The sequence below is a fragment of the Leptodactylus fuscus genome, chromosome 11 (genome assembly GCF_031893055.1).
Source record: "Leptodactylus fuscus isolate aLepFus1 chromosome 11, aLepFus1.hap2, whole genome shotgun sequence".
Lineage (NCBI taxonomy): Eukaryota > Metazoa > Chordata > Amphibia > Anura > Leptodactylidae > Leptodactylus > Leptodactylus fuscus.
In genome coordinates this window covers 74,095,912-74,113,163 of record NC_134275.1, presented here as the reverse complement: position 1 = coordinate 74,113,163, position 17,252 = coordinate 74,095,912, and the positions used below count along the sequence as shown (strand labels likewise).

The 17,252-nt window shown below is 36.9% G+C and overlaps 1 protein-coding gene across 3 annotated transcripts in view; it reads right to left on the bottom strand.

Annotated features, from left to right (window-relative positions):
* FGF13 (fibroblast growth factor 13) overlaps positions 1-17,252 on the bottom strand; it is a 324,403-nt gene that overhangs the window by 285,410 nt on the left and 21,741 nt on the right. For 2 of the 3 annotated variants that reach the window (XM_075259704.1, XM_075259701.1), the window contains exon 2: positions 6,766-6,952. In XM_075259704.1, the coding sequence (XP_075115805.1) occupies positions 6,766-6,814 (49 nt within the window). In that variant the 5' untranslated portion in view covers positions 6,815-6,952. Of the gene's footprint in view, positions 1-6,765; positions 6,953-7,302; positions 7,451-17,252 lie in introns of those variants that run through there. The other variant, XM_075259702.1, reaches the window with a different exon arrangement.

Here is a 17,252-nt window from a genome sequence, read left to right as displayed (position 1 = left end):
CCCTAGACCATATCAATATTAACTCCTTGTCACCCCAAACATTAACCAGTAATATTAGAACAACATAAAGTAATACTAACATATGGACAAGTGTGATCTAGTATATGTAGAAGCTGCCAAAATGAGTATAAGGAGGGTGGCATATGAAAAAAAAGAAATGTTGCCATCTGCGTTTTGGGCACCAATGCTCTTGAACCCTCGCCTCCCCCCTTACTGCATTTACTAGTAGTGACCTGTGCGGATAAAACAAGAAGGAGCGGCCTGGTTGTGATGATAAATGACTAAGCAGAGCGCTCGTACAATGTTATTTATCACACCTGCTTAATGGTAACAACTCTTAGAACTTCTTATCATGTTTTCTTAGTGCTGATATATAATTAGATACATCTAATATCCAGACTACTCACCGCTGCCTTATAGGAATACACTAAATACACTTTTGCATACAGGGGCATGGGATTCTGGAGAACAATGCCAAACGCTACAGTCTAAATGACTTCCGAAATTGGCACAAAGGACAGAGAGCCCCATAGGCAACACAAGTCCCAGGCTCCTACTTTACAGTGCGGTAAAACTAGAGTATCATTGATATTGTATGTTCTCAGCAATAAAACACGCTGCCCTTATAGATACTTTATACAAGCCAAACCTGTTGTGACAGAGAAGATTAACCCTAGAAATACCACGGAATGGAGACCCTATACATGCCATCAAAAGGATTTCTGAGTAATATATATATATATATATATATATATATATATATATATATATATATATACACTCTCTTTCTATCTCTCTCTATATAATGTATATACCTAATATATCTTGTGTAGTATACCTAATGTACCTTGTTATCTTACATTACACTGTGCTCCACAGTTGTTGACACAGATACAAAATGTATGGTTGTATTCTATATTGTAGTATTCAACTAAGCATGTCACATGATGAATAGCTGTAGTGTCATATCTGCTATCCATGAAAATGGGTTATATTCAATCCAGTCATTTAGTATGAAGACAGACAGATAGATAGATAGATAGATAGATAGATAGATAGATAGATAGATAGATAGGAGATAGATAGATAGATAGATAGATAGATAGATAGATAGATAGATAGGAGATAGATAGATAGATAGATAGATAGATAGATAGATAGATAGATAGGGGATATAGATGTGAGACAACAAATAGGTAGACAGGAGGAATAAATATGACATAGGAAAGAGATAACTAGATCAATAGATAGATAGATAGATAGATAGATAGATAGATAGATAGATAGATATGGGATGGATAGATAGATAGATAGATAGATAGATAGATGATAGGTAGATAGGAGATAGATAGATAGATAGATAGATAGATAGATAGATAGATAGATAGGAGATAGGTAGATAGATAGATGATAGATAGATAGATAGATAGATAGATAGATAGATAGATAGATGATAGGTAGATATGGGATGGATAGACAGACAGATAGATAGATAGATAGATAGATAGATAGATAGATAGATGATAGGTAGATAGGAGAGAGAGAGAGAGAGAGAGAGAGAGAGAGATACTGGTATTATAGAACAGATGTAGCCACTATATCATTTTTCTAAAAGGTTTCTTATCTTTCAGCAGCCATTGCATTCGTCTGATGAGAGCAAAGCTTTTTTGAAATTTGTTTTTTTCCCTATCAGTATGTCTTTGTAGAATGGGATGAAATCCACACGAACATAACAAGAACATACAAACTCCTTACAGATGTTGTTCCTGGCAGGGTTCAAACCCAGGGCTCCAGTGCTGCAGTTCTAACCACTGAGCCACCGTGTCACACCACACATGCAGTTTTTGATGCGGTTTTCACGTCAATGGTACAAGCAGATACAAAGGGATTAGGAAACATCCTGTTACACAGCTTGATATGTCTCAATAATGACATAAAACAGTAATAGTGGGAATAGATTTTGGCGGTTCTTACACCAGTAAACTAGCATAAGTCATTTTAAATGGGTCTCACCCTCCTCCCTTCCTCCTTGAGTCTTGTCCATGTTCTGCCCACTTTTTAAGAAAGTGTCATAAAGGACAAAAATAGGTTTCAAAAAGCTCATTTTAAGGCTCAACGATGTCATGTACCTGAAATTGTACCTTTCCTGATGGAGTTTTCCATTAGTTTTTGCACAGTGCCAACCTGTACTGACATCATTGATCAATCTGCCCCAGTGTTGACATGACAGGTGAATAGAATAAGCACATACCCTATGCATGTTTAGGAGCATATACAGGATATCTATCCAAGAAGGACGATGATAAAGCTTTTCCCTCTTCTGAACCTTCACTTATCAGCAGCCCAGTCTATATGTCACACATTGAGATTTCTAACATTTGGAGGGTTCAGTCTCAGGATTCTATCACATGGATGATCCATACATTTACATGCAGAATCCATATTCTCTGATGTTATTATCACCAGTGCCCTGAGCTAATATAGACACTCTATGGGTGTTTCTAGTATTATCTGTTCCTGTCTGTATTCACCAGCCGTGCATGGAAGATACAATCACTAGGTCTTCAGCATAAGACAAAGCAGACAGGGTTTATTGCAGCATCATTGCATCAAGTGGAATTTAGGATTTGTATGTATTCTATGGAGATTGCAGTGTATCCATAAAGCCTTAGTGTACTGCAGCACAGCATTTTATACACTATATGCAGCACCAACACCACTTCGACTTTTACTGCTCAACACATCCATAAAGAGAAATACTTCTCCTTTGGTTTAAGTGGCGGATATTTTACCTTAGCAATATATTTTTGCATTTATTTATTTGGCTGACAGCACGAGGCAAAAAGTTCCACAGCTGACTGTGTAAAAGAAGATAGCTAAAGATAGATAATAGATAGATAGATAGATAGATAGATAGATAGAGCGATAGATAGATAGATAGATAGATAGATAGAGTGATAGATAGATAGATAGATAGATAGATAGATAGATAGATAGATAGGAGATAGATAGATTAAAGTTCCAAAACATCACACATGGAATTAATCCCTCTGGGTGAATTGTACTGGTTGTAGTGCAGACTTTACTATTTCTATCATGTTGTGCTGCTCTGGCTGTTATAACATAGATATAAGTGTTCTAGTGTTTGTCTAGAACAGCTGCTATTATATCCCTGTAGATAATTATTAGATAGATAATTAAATAGATAGATAGATAGATAGATAGATAGATAGATAGATAGATAGATAGATGATAGATAAATAGTGGATAGATAGATAGGAGATAGATAGATAGGAGATAGATAGATAGATAGATAGATAGATAGATAGATAGATAGATAGATAGGAGATAGATAGATAGATAGATAGATAGATAGATGATAGATGAAATGATATTTCCATTACAATACATATATAGGTACTCCAGGATTTTTTCTAGAAGAGTTGGTATTGTATCCCTGTAGATGACATATTAGATAGATAGATAGATAGATAGATAGATAGATCAAAGTAATATTGCTATTATAAAGCATATGTAGGCACGCTATTGTTTTTCTAGAACAGCTGGCACTATAACCTTGTATATAAAGGTATATATAGATAGAAATCGAAATAATATTGCTGTAGCTACTTTTTTCTATAAAGTTGGTATTTTACTTCTGCATGTACCATAATAGATAGATGATAGATAGATAGATAGATAGATAGATAGGAGATAGATAGATAGATAGATAGATAGATAGATAGATAGATAGGAGATAGATAGATAGATAGATAGATAGATAGATAGATAGATAGATAAAACTATTAGAAAACAAATATAGGTAGTCCAATGTTTTCCAATGTTCCCACATGGATAAGATATTACAGGGCTAATTAAAAAGATAGAAAAATATATATATTATGTAGATTGTGAGCCCCATATAGGGCTCACAATGTACATTTTTTTCTTACTATCAGTATGTCTTTGTAGAATGGGAGGAAATCCACTCAAACACGGGGAGAACATACAAACTCCTTGTAGATGCTGTTCCTGGCAAGATTTGAACCCAAGACTCCAGTACTGCAAGGCTGCAGTGCTAACTACTGAGCCAATATGCTGTCCCTCGTACAGATAAAATAATATTGTCATTATAAAACAGATGTAGGTACTCCAGTGCTTTTATAGAACGGTAGGTAGTAGGTAAATACGATAATAGATAGATAGGTAGTGATAGACAGAAAATATTACTATTACAATACTGATATACTATTGTTTTCTTTATAAAGTTGGTATTTTACAGATAGATAGACAGATGGATAGATGGATAGATAGATAGATAGATAGATAGGAGATAGATAGATAGATAGATAGATAGATAGATGATAGATAGATAGATAGATAGATAGATAGATAGATACTGTAGATAGATACTGTAGATAGATAGATAGATAGATAGATAGATAGATAGATAGATAGATAGATATGGATAGATAGATAGATAGATAGATAGATAGATAGATAGATAGGAGATAGATAGATAGATAGATAGATAGATAGATAGATAGGAGATAGATAGATAGATAGATAGATAGATAGATAGATAGGAGATAGATAGATAGATAGATAGATAGATAGGAGATAGATAGATAGATAGATAGATAGATAGATAGATAGATAGGAGATAGATAGATAGATAGATAGATAGATAGATAGATAGATAGATAGATAGATACTGTAGATAGATAGATAGATAGATAGATAGATAGATAGATAGATAGATAGATATGGATAGATAGATAGATAGATAGATAGATAGATAGGAGATAGATAGATAGATAGATAGATAGATAGATAGATAGGAGATAGATAGATAGATAGATAGATAGATAGATAGATAGATAGATCGGAGATAGATAGATAGATAGATAGATAGGAGATAGATAGATAGATAGATAGATAGATAGATGGATAGATAGATAGATACTGTAGATAGATACTGTAGATAGATAGATGGATGGATAGATAGATAGATAGATAGATAGATAGATAGATAGATAGATAGATATGGATAGATAGATAGATAGATAGATAGATAGATATGGATAGATAGATAGATAGATAGATAGATAGGAGATAGATAGATAGATAGATAGATAGATAGGAGATAGATAGATAGATAGGAGATAGATAGATAGATGGATAGATAGATAGGAGATAGATAGATAGATAGATAGATAGGAGATAGATAGATAGATAGATAGATAGATAGATAGATAGGAGATAGATAGATAGATAGATAGATAGATCGGAGATAGATAGATAGATAGATAGATAGATAGATAGATAGGAGATAGATAGATAGATGGATAGATAGATAGATACTGTAGATAGATACTGTAGATAGATGGATAGATAGATAGATAGATAGATATGGATAGATAGATAGATAGATAGATAGATAGATATGGATAGATAGATAGATAGATAGATAGATAGATAGGAGATAGATAGATAGATAGATAGATAGATAGATAGATAGGAGATAGATAGATAGATAGATAGATAGATAGGAGATAGATAGATAGATAGATAGATAGGAGATAGATAGATAGATGGATAGATAGATAGATACTGTAGATAGATACTGTAGATAGATAGATGGATAGATAGATAGATAGATAGATAATAGATAGTATCAGCACTACAATAAACAAACCAAGGTATTTAATGATTTGTATCTTTTGGAAAAGTTTCTATGTGATAGTGTAATAATAGTAACACTAATAGTAATAATACATGAATGAATACAGGATTGTTCCGCATTGTTCCGAGCATGTCTTGCCATGTCTTATTGTGTCTGTATTGCTCACATGTCAGTCATAAACTTGCATGGACTTGTATGTATGAGCTGTGAGCCCCTGACTGCGTCCCCGCCACCGCCATCGCCGCCGCCGCCGCTGGTGTTCAGGATGCAAATGAAAGTAATGCAGTTGCAGTGTAATCTACCTCTCCTCCCCCACCCTCCTGCCCTCCTTGTCTCCATGGCAATTGTCACCCAGTTTACATCCAGTCGATTGCACGGTAATAGGGGGAAACAGCATAGCAAACATCCAATTCTTGCAGAAAGCACAGTCTTTCTCTGTAGGGGGAGAGACTTCTTAACGTGACACTGAAGATTAGCATTATTGATCCTATGGAAGAGCAGCTGATTGCTTCTTGTCACCTGGCGTTACGTGCTACATGGAGCTGGGGGCCATCACCATGTGCCCCCCAGTGCAGGGCCATAGGAAGGCTGCAACATGTGACAAAGTAGCACGCTAGAGGCGCAAAAACTAAAGTCCTGATTCTACGGTCTATTATACCCTGCAAGCAGCCATTTCTGGCCTTCAAGGGGTCACACATTGGATTTGTAGGTGTCCCAGACTAATGTCACTACTCCGTGCCACATAAACCGAGATCCTGCATGGACGTTATACACATATATGGGGGGATGATATGTTTGCTTTAGGTTTAGTGGCCCTTTAACCACAAGATGTCTTCTTGCTTGGACACCATAGAGTACCTGCAACTTCTAAAAACAGGGGACATCTGCAACCTGACCCCTTTCCCCGCAGCGTGCCGACACTTGTTCCCATAGGCATGTACAATACAATGCAATAATGTGTGTTTGTTTCGCCTTCCGTATCATGAAGGCATGGTCCCCGTGAAGGGTTAAAGGTAGAAGAAAAGGTCGCCACCTGCTGCAATGACTCTTTCCAATTTAGTTCATTAGGAGCTGCTTACCCTTAGAAGCATCTTTTTCCTCCTTCGGTTTGATCACCTTTCCACTCATAGATCCCAGTTTGCTTGTAAAAATTCCCAAATGAGATTAAATTTTTTTTTGCAAGAAGGACTCAGATGAATACGTCAGACTATCCTTCTTCTTCCCCCCACAAATGTCTTTAGATGGGTGTCTTCTGTCCCCCAATGACTAGAAGGAACAAAGAGAAAGACATAGGGTGAATGCTTGTCACTTGAAGATCTTACTACTGTCCCCACCATGCGAGAAAACAGACAAAGAGACGTGTTCTACCTTACATTTTTCTAAGAGCCCCCACCCCCTATTGCATGCCATCACCACTTAAAGCCGTACCAAGAATAGACACCAATGCGAACAAAAGCAAACATCCGTAAGGTAGGGGAGGCTTTCTGGCACTATGTGACCGTGCAAGAACGTTGTAGGGTTTTGTCTGCTCCCCTGGCACACAATGGGTTAATGTCATATGTCAAGCGCCAAGAAGGACGCGGGTTGATGTCAGGTGTCTGGTCGCAGCATCTTACCTTGTCCCTTTCTTTCTCGCTCTCTCTCTCTTTCCCTCTCAAGTGAATGGAACTAGCAGAGATGCTCTGGCTGAGACATCGAAACACAAAAGCTGCCTGTTGTAGTAAGCAATGCTCTAACTGGAGCTTGCCGACGTCAGATCAGACAGCCGGGGCTGGAAATGAGCTGGAAATAACCTCCTTGGATACGCCTCCTCCTTCTAGAAATAGAGGGAACTGGAAGTCCGCCTCCTGTCACTCTGCTGGACCACACCAGGGCAGCCTCAGCAAGACCAGTCGTCCACCATCCCCAGATCACACTGTGTCTTCTACGACCTGTTGTGACATCATGGAGGACGAGAGGCTGTGACATCACAGCTATGTATCCATCAGCCGTATATAATAACCGATATATACCGCCGAACCTCATTGAGACAACCACCCGACATTGCAAATATATATATATATATATATATATATATATATATATATATATATATATATATACACATCATCACTAATCCTAAGAGAGCAACACATGTCAGCCCTTAGATCTAGTCCTTGTACAGATGTCTCCATTAACTCCTTACGTCTGCATTACCCGTGCACCCTGATGTCTTCTAAGCTAAGATAATGCAGTATATTTACCAGCAACTGCTGGTAACAAACTCAGCACTGCTACATCTTGTTGCCATTTCATTTGCTTCTTCTTGTATATTTATATACAAGACTTGATGGACTGATGTCTTCATCCAACCTCATCTACTATGTATTTATCAATTTGCTTTTCCAGCCCAATTCTGCATTTTTCTGAATCCGCATGAATCTTGTATCAAACAATTTACAGTACAGAATGTTATATATTGCATAGATAATAGACAATAAAATAATCGAGCGCATGTAGGGCTACTCACAATGCCGCACGTTCTGCGCTTTCAAGTGCTGACCTTGGAAATCATGCTTTATAGGGGAGGGGGGTGTTTGTTTACATACATGTGTCTGTATGGAAGAGCTATGTACATAGAGATCTATGGAGGAATCACGTGTCTATAGACATATAAACAAATCTGTGTGCTGAAAGCTGAAGGAATGGACTGTAATCCTTCCGTATACCGAATAGTAACCACAGAAAATGATTAGACATTATATTACTCTATGTTGTATATGTAGAAACATTGTTGCAGGGATACCTGTATGATAATGTAATACTAGTATCATATACACTGGTAAGCACAAATGGAATACCTATATACTGTATATATACACTGTAATGGAATACCTGTATCATATATAGACACTATGCAATTCCAGTATAATATATATAGACACTATGAAATACCTATATAAGATATAGACACCAATCGAATACCTATATAATATATAGACACCAATGGAATATCTATGTACACGGTAATGGAATATCTATATCATATATACACTACAATGGAATACCTGTCTGATTTATAGACAATAACAGAATACCAGTATAATATATAGACCTTATGCAATACCAGTATAATATATATAGACACTATGGAATACCTATATAATATATAGACACCAATGGAATACATATATATATATATATATATATATATATATATATATATTATAATGGAATACCTATATAATCATAATATATGCACAATATATACACGGTAATAGAATATCTGTATAATATATACACCACAATGGAATAGCTATATAATATATACATAATAATGGAATACCTGTATAATATATATACATAATGCAGTACCAATATAATATATTGCGGGGTCACCTTTGCCGAGGTCGGCACTTTAGACGTATATTTATTCAGTACATGGATCTCCCTAATGTGTAAAAGGCGACTGCTCCATGTAGTCCCTCTCTTATGGATCATGTAAACTCAGTCCAGAAGGGAGGAGACACTAAGAGGGAAGGCATGAGGCATAACGTCCTAGTCGCCGGCTGTGATCCTGCCTAGTCAGGGGGCAGCAATTGTATCTGTATTTCACTTATGTACCTTGAAGCAAGTGCAAAAGTGAAGTATGATATGGCAGCTGAGTATACTTGTTCATTTCAATAAGGCTGTATAGGTATAAAAAACAAAAAGAAGCAGGCAGGGTACCCTCTGCCCCCACAATGTATACTGCAGATCACTCAGTTCTGTGTGCAGCCAAAAGTCACATCCACCTGAGAAGAATCAGCTTTGCACAAAAAAGTCTTGAACAAGAATCACACAGAAAGCTTAGTCAACCAGTTAATTGGTGTGTGTTATATATGTTTCATGTACGGGTCGACATCCTTACATTAATTGTATGGCAAACTGAAAAAAAAAGTTGAAAGGTTACTGACCCCTGATATAAAGACAGAAATGGAATACCTATAAATATATACACTCTAATGGAATTATACTAGTATAATAAATAGACACTAATGGAATACCTATACATACCTTCCAACCATCCCAAATTTGGTGGGAAAGTCCCGGATTGTGGGTTCTGTCCCGCAGTCGGCAGGTTTGTCCCTGACCCAACTCATCTATGTCCAGAGAGGAAACAGATGAATTGAACACAGTGATGAAGCAGGAGCCATCCACAGACAGCCTCTGCTTCATCCCTGGGCTCCTGTATTTTATTATGTTAAACTGTAGGGGAAACAACTGGGGCAGATGAAAATGGGACATTAAACTGGGGTAGATGAAAAGTTGACACTAAATTGGGGGCAGATGGAGGGTGCAACATTAAACTGGGAGCAGATGAAGAGGGGAGATTAAACTGTGGGCAGATGAAGGAGGACATTAAACTGTGGGCAGATGAAGGAGGACATTAAACTGGGGGCAGACGAATGAGCAGACATTAAACTGGGGGCAGATGAAGGAGGGGACATTAAAGTGCGGGCAGATGAAGGAGGGGACTTTAAATTGAGTAGATGAAGTAGGACATTAAACTTGGGGCAGATGGAAGGGCCATTAAAATGGGGACAGATGAGGGGAGGACATTAAACTGGGGGACAGAGGGAGGGAGCATTAAACTGGGGAGATATGAAGGGGGCAAATAGTGCATGACATTAAACTGGAAGTAAGTTGTAAGGGGACACTAAACTGAGGGCAACTGGAGGGGGACATTAAACCGTGAGGGTGGCTGGAGGGGGACATTAAACTATGGGGATTGCTGGAGGGCAACATGTCTGCCTCTAATTGCCCCCAGTTTAATGTTACCCCCATGGTTTAATGTCCTCCTCTAGTTGCCCCCAGTTTAATGCACCCATCCAACTACCCCCATGGTTTAATGTCACTCTTCAGATGCCCCAGCTTAATGTCCTCCTCTAGTTTCCCCCAATTTAAACAGGGGCAACAGGAGAGGGACTTCATACTGTGGGTTAATTGGAGATAAACATTATAATGTGGGGGCAATAATGGGGGACTGTAGGAGCATTATACTGTGTGGGGACACATAGAAAAATGGATCAGAGTGGGCGGCTATCCGTACTGTCACAATATATACAGTATAATGCAATACCACTAATATATATATATATATATATATATATATATATATACTACTGAAATATCTATATAATATATACACTGTAGTGGAATGGCAATAAAATATATAGACACAAATGGAATTCCTATATAATGTATACACTATAGTAGAATACCTGTATTACAAATACACAATAATGGAATACTTATATGCAAAATATTATTATTGCTAAAATGAATAGCTAATGAATATGAATGCCATAGTTCATTGTACATAGTACGACATGACAACTGGGGGTGGAATTTGGCAGAGATGTCACTCCATGGCTAAGGTTCTGTGAATCTGATATGATATTGGGAGTGAATAAACACTTGAGCCCTTTATAACTGCAGCTCATCCACGTCTTTCTAAATGTTCACAGTGTGTGATGTCCTGTGAATGCAGAATTTTGCTACCATGTGTTGCTTGTAATGGACATGACACACAGGTGACATCATGCGATACATTCATTGCAGACCCATCTATGTATTTCTGTCTGGAAGGACATGTTGGGGCGCATACATTAGTAATACACAGGATTGCCGTGTAGACAATGCACATAGATGTATGTACAGAATGAGACTAGAAGATAATATGTGATACAAAGTCATTCTACAAAATATGTTTCTTGCACATTTTACTACGTGCAGTAAAATCACTGTAATCCAGAATTATAGAGAATTGAATGGATGATAGAATATTCTGGATTTTTGAAGAATCATAGAAAAGTACTGCTTCACAGGGAGACATAGTGAATCTCTAGGAAGAAACACAAAATCTGCTGCAAGCACCTTTTTCCCTTTATTATTTTTATTATTAGAGAAGTCAACTTCAGGCCTTAGAAAATTCCACATATTACAGTCCTATGCTGGAAACCAGAGTCAAATGGAGGATCAGAAGCCGGGTAATAGTAACTCTTGTAGTACTCAGGGTGTGCTGTGGGATCATAGAATCTGTAATATCACGCAACTGTGTCCTAGGCATCCTACTATAAGACTTCTCCTGAGTTGCACCACTTCTCTGGAATGCTCTAGCGCAGGCAATCAAATTAACTCACAGCTTCTACAGCTTCAAGCACATCCTAAAGGCAGGCTTATCATATTTCCTAATCTAACACATGCAGTTACACTCACTAAAACCAACCCTCCTCTGTTCACCCTTCCTCCACTACACACACACACACACACACACACACACTATTCCACACTGAGGATCTGCACATAAAAGGACACTGGCTGGTGACGGGCTCATAAAGCTTTATTTATTTGTCTAATTAAAGTAACCTATACAATAAAAATGTCTGAACCACAGTATAAGCAATGCTACCTCGTCTCCCCCTCCCTCTTCTACCTCTTGCATTATAAGTTTTTGCAAGGAGGGCCCTCACTCCAATTGATTTATTATATTATAATATCTTATTTTGTCTGTATATGAATCCTATCATATGTAAGGTGATGCAGAATATGTTGATGGTATACAAGTAAAATGTATTATAATTATTATTATTTTAAATTTAAACCATAGATCCAGAATTTAGGGAACTGGATAACAGAATTTCCCTAAATATTATTTAAAACAGTTACAGCTTTTACCTACCAGACTGTTTATTAAGCAAAAAAGATATTATTATTATTATTATTATTATTATTATTATTATTATTATTAGTAGTAGTAGTAGTATGTTCATTATTATTTTTATTAGTAGCAATTGTATTATCAGTAGTATTAATAGTAGTAGTATGCTTCTTATTAGTTTTAGTAGGTGTTTCATTGTGCATGAATATTACTATTTATTACTATTATTATTATTATTATTATTATTATTATTATTAGTAGTAGTAGTAGTAGTAGTAGTAGTAGTAGTAGTAGTAGTAGTAGTAGTAGTAGCAGCAGTCCTTGTTTGGTGGTAGTAATAGTAATATACTTATTATTGTTTGTAAAAGTTGTAGTAGTAATAGTAACATTAGCTCTATAATTATGCTTAGTAGTAGTAATTGTATCATTATGCTCATTATTAGTGGTATTAACAATACTATAGTAGTAATATAAGTATTATTATTATCAGTAGCAGAAGTAATAGTAGTAGTACCATTATTACTATTCTAATTATTATAAGCAATAGTAATAGTAGTAGTAGGAAAAGTAGTATTTATTGTAATGTTTATTAATACTGTTATTATTAGTGTAGTAGTTATAGTAGTATGCTTATTAATATTATTGATATTGTAGTTATTATTATTATTATTAGTAGTAGTAGTAGTAGTAGTAGTAATAATAATAATAATAATAATAATAATAATAATAGTAAAAGCAGTAATATTATTATCTTTATTAATAGTAGTAGTAGTCAAAGTGTAGCAATAATAATGGTATCATGATTACTATTAATAATTATTATTATCATTAGAAGTAGTATTTTATTATGCTTATTATTAGTAGTAGTATGTGTATTATAAGTATCATTATGCATATTAGTAGTAGTAGCATTAGTAGTAATAGCAGTAGTAGTAATAGTAGTAGTGTGTATATTTTTAGTAGTAGCAATATCATTATAATTATTAATTGTAGTATTATGCTTATTATCAATAGTATCAGTAGTATTTGTAGTATAAGCAATAGTAGTGTGGTAGTAATTATAGTAGTACGCTTATTATTGTTATAATAATAATAATAATAATTATTATTATTATTATTATTATTATTATTAGTAGTAGTAGTAGTAGTAGTAGTAGTATCATTATGGTTAGTAGTAGTAGTATTAATAGTATTAGTATGCTTATGCTTATTATTAGTAGTAGTGGTATCGCTAGTGCTAGTATCATTATTATTATTATTATTATTATTATTATGCTTTTTTTAATTATTATTATTATTATTAGTAGTAGTAGTAGTAGTAGTTGTAGTAATACCTATATTGTAGTAGTAATACCTATACTGTAGTAGTACTATTATGTTAATAATTAGTTGCAGTGTTACTAGTAGTAGTAGTAGAATTAGTTTAGTATTTTATCATTATATTTATAATTAGAATTAGTAGCATTTTTGATATTATTATGTTTGACTTATCATTATTATTATTATTATTATTATTATTATTATTGCTACTGCTATTGTTATTATTAGTGTAGCCTACAGCTGAATGGAGAAATGTGATACTATTACCTTGGAGGAATTGCTACTTAAGTGATTGTCTAATGTATTTTACACAATACCTTAAGATACAACATGAGAGCAGAGTAAGATGCAGATCCTGTACCACTGTCTCCTATACTAAACCCTTTGTGCCTGAGACCCATAGCTAGTCTGTACAGATCTCCCGCGCAGCCAATGCAGATCCATAGTTCTGTTTCTCCACTGCAGAGTATTGGCGTGTTTTGGTTTTTTTTGTTGAGTGAAACAATATGAATATCCCTGCAATAAACACAGCTGGATTTGTTTTCTTCTCCTTCCCAGTACCTCCACGTATAGAGCAACATTCAGCGCTTGACACTGAATCTATAGGACGTCAGACTGCACTGTTAAAACATTCATGACCAGTGCGAAAGATTTGGTGTGATTTTTTTATGAACCCTTGCACTGCTGCCATGGCTGAAGTGACTGCTGCAGTCTATCCATGGAAACAGCAATCCATCTACATTGTCTGTATCACACCTCAAGTATATAAACTCTTCATTTCCTGGCTGGGACTGTAATGAGGGATTGCAGCTTGGATTAATAATTTACATTCAGACGCAGCTGCCTACAGGTTAATCTCATCACATCATGTGTCTGACTACAAACATCCATTTTACCAATGAGAGGTAGCACTTCACTCAGCTGAAGCAGGGGGCTGCATCTGCTTAGGAGCCCATTCATAATACAGGAAAGCAGAGTATGAATTATGTCACATCTCGCAGCATCAGCTGATATGGTTAACCCATTTTGCACTCTTTTAGAGATAGATCATTTTGCAAATCCTACTGTGGCATACACAGAGAAATGCCTAATAATACAGCGTATAATATGCCTGTAGATTCATAATACTTACATAACCTCATAATAAAGACAACAATTTGTATATTTTATTTGTAGCAGACGAATAACCTGAAGCCCCAGGTGAGTGCTCTTAGGGTGCAGGACTCTGGTACAAGCACAACTTCTGTACCCTCTATATATTATCTGACGTATTGGTAATACACTGAAAGCAGATAATATAATAAAGCTAAAAAAAAAAAGCAGGTTATAAAAGCAGAAACAAATCTATTGACGGACCTGGTCACCTCCCCATGTTAGGATCCCTGTACAGAGACTGGCAGGGGACTGGACAGGGCCAGCATAGGAGCAGTAAGGTGACTTCCACAGTCCATTGCAGGCCTTTGGCGTTGGTACCCCAACAATGATCTGTTGACATGACGTGTGACTGCTGAAGCCAATCATTGGTGATATATTAGCTCTACTAGTTGACCAGTGATACAGCCATCATCACCACTACTGAGGTCACTACTATGACCAGTGATACAGCCATCATCACCACTACTAAGGTCACTACTACGACCAGTGATACAGCCATCATCACTACCACTAAGGTCACTACTACGACCAGTGATACAGCCATCATCACTACAACTAAGGTCACTACTATGACCAGTGATACAGCCATCATCACTACCACTAAGGTCACTACTATGACCAGTGATACAGCCATCATCACTACAACTAAGGTCACTACTATGACCAGTGATACAGCCATCATCACTACCACTAAGGTCACTACTATGACCAGTGATACAGCCATCATCACTACAACTAAGGTCACTACTATGACCAGTGATACAGCCATCATCACTACAACTAAGGTCACTACTACGACCAGTGATACAGCCATCATCACTACCACTAAGATCACTGCTATGACCAGTGATACAGCCATCATCACTACTACTAAGGTCACTACTATGACCAGTGATACAGCCATCATCACTACCACTAAGATCACTGCTATGACCAGTGATACAGCCATCATCACTACTACTAAGGTCACTACTATGACCAGTGATACAGCCATCATCACTACCACTAAGGTCACTACTATGACCAGTGATACAGCCATCATCACTACAACTAAGGTCACCACTATGACCAGTGATACAGCCATCATCACTACCACTAAGGTCACTACTACGACCAGTGATACAGCCATCATCACTACCACTAAGTTCACTACTATGACCAGTGATACAGCCATCATCACCACTACTGAGGCCTTCATCAGAGATGTAAAGCTAAAGAGCCCCAATGCTAAATCTGTAATTGTGCCATTTAGAATAGTGGTATTTTTTATGTGGCAGAGGACCTGTGGGCCCCCCTCAGGGTCCAGGACCTGGTAGCAACTGCTACCTCTGGACTCCTATAACCACGTCACTGGTCATCACCACAACCAGTGATGGGTGCAGCAGTGATATGTCAATCACTGAGGTTTCCAGTACAACCAGTGATGTCTGACATGCTATGGTATAACGCCCATTGTATCATACCGCTCTCTATGCCCGTGCATGTCTTTATTCCTATTTTTCAATATAGACTGTATAGATGTCATCAGATCACATGGGAAGCATTAGGACCCTATACATCTAGGTTATCTTAAAGGGGCTCTATCAGCAAAATCATGCTGCTAGAGGCCCACATATGCGTGAATAGCCTTTAAAAAGGCACCGCTAAAGTTATATTAAACTACCCCCCAGTTTTAAAATAATACCCTAAAAAAGAATGTGATCAACTTACCCATCGTGCACGGGGGGCGGGCATTCAGGGTCCGCCGTCTTCTTCATCCACGCCTCCTCTTCCTGTGATGTCCTCAGGTCCCGTCTTCCTCCGGTGCTCGCGAACTGACATTGCTAACAAAAATGGTGTGGGCGCATGCGCAGTAGCATGCTGCTTCTACTATGGCTACTGCGCATGCGCCCAGGCCATTTTTTTTAGCAATGTCAGTTCGCGAGCGCCGGAGGAAGACGGGACCCGAGGACATCGCAGGAAGAGGAGGCGTGGGTGAAGAAGACGGCGGACCCTGAATGCCCGCCCAGCGTGCCCGATGGGTAAGTTGATCACATTCTTTTTTAGGGTATTATTTTAAAACTTGGGGGTAGTTTAATATAACTTTAGCGGTGCCTGAATAGCCTTTTTAAAGGTTATTCACGCATATGTGGGGCTCTAGTAGCATGATTTTGCTGATAGAGCCCCTTTAAGATAAGAACAGATACAATTCTATTTACTGCAATATTTTTTAACCTTATAATATTCAAAGCCACACAAGATAATTTTTGCTTCTAACTCTACAACATATAGGATCAACAATTGGAAACCCATGTTCTCCTATGATTAACCCTATATTATATCCTATATTAAAGCAATGCATCACATGGAAAAGCATTACAATAATGAAACCAGCAGGAGGAAATGTCACATTTGGCACGTAGCCCAATC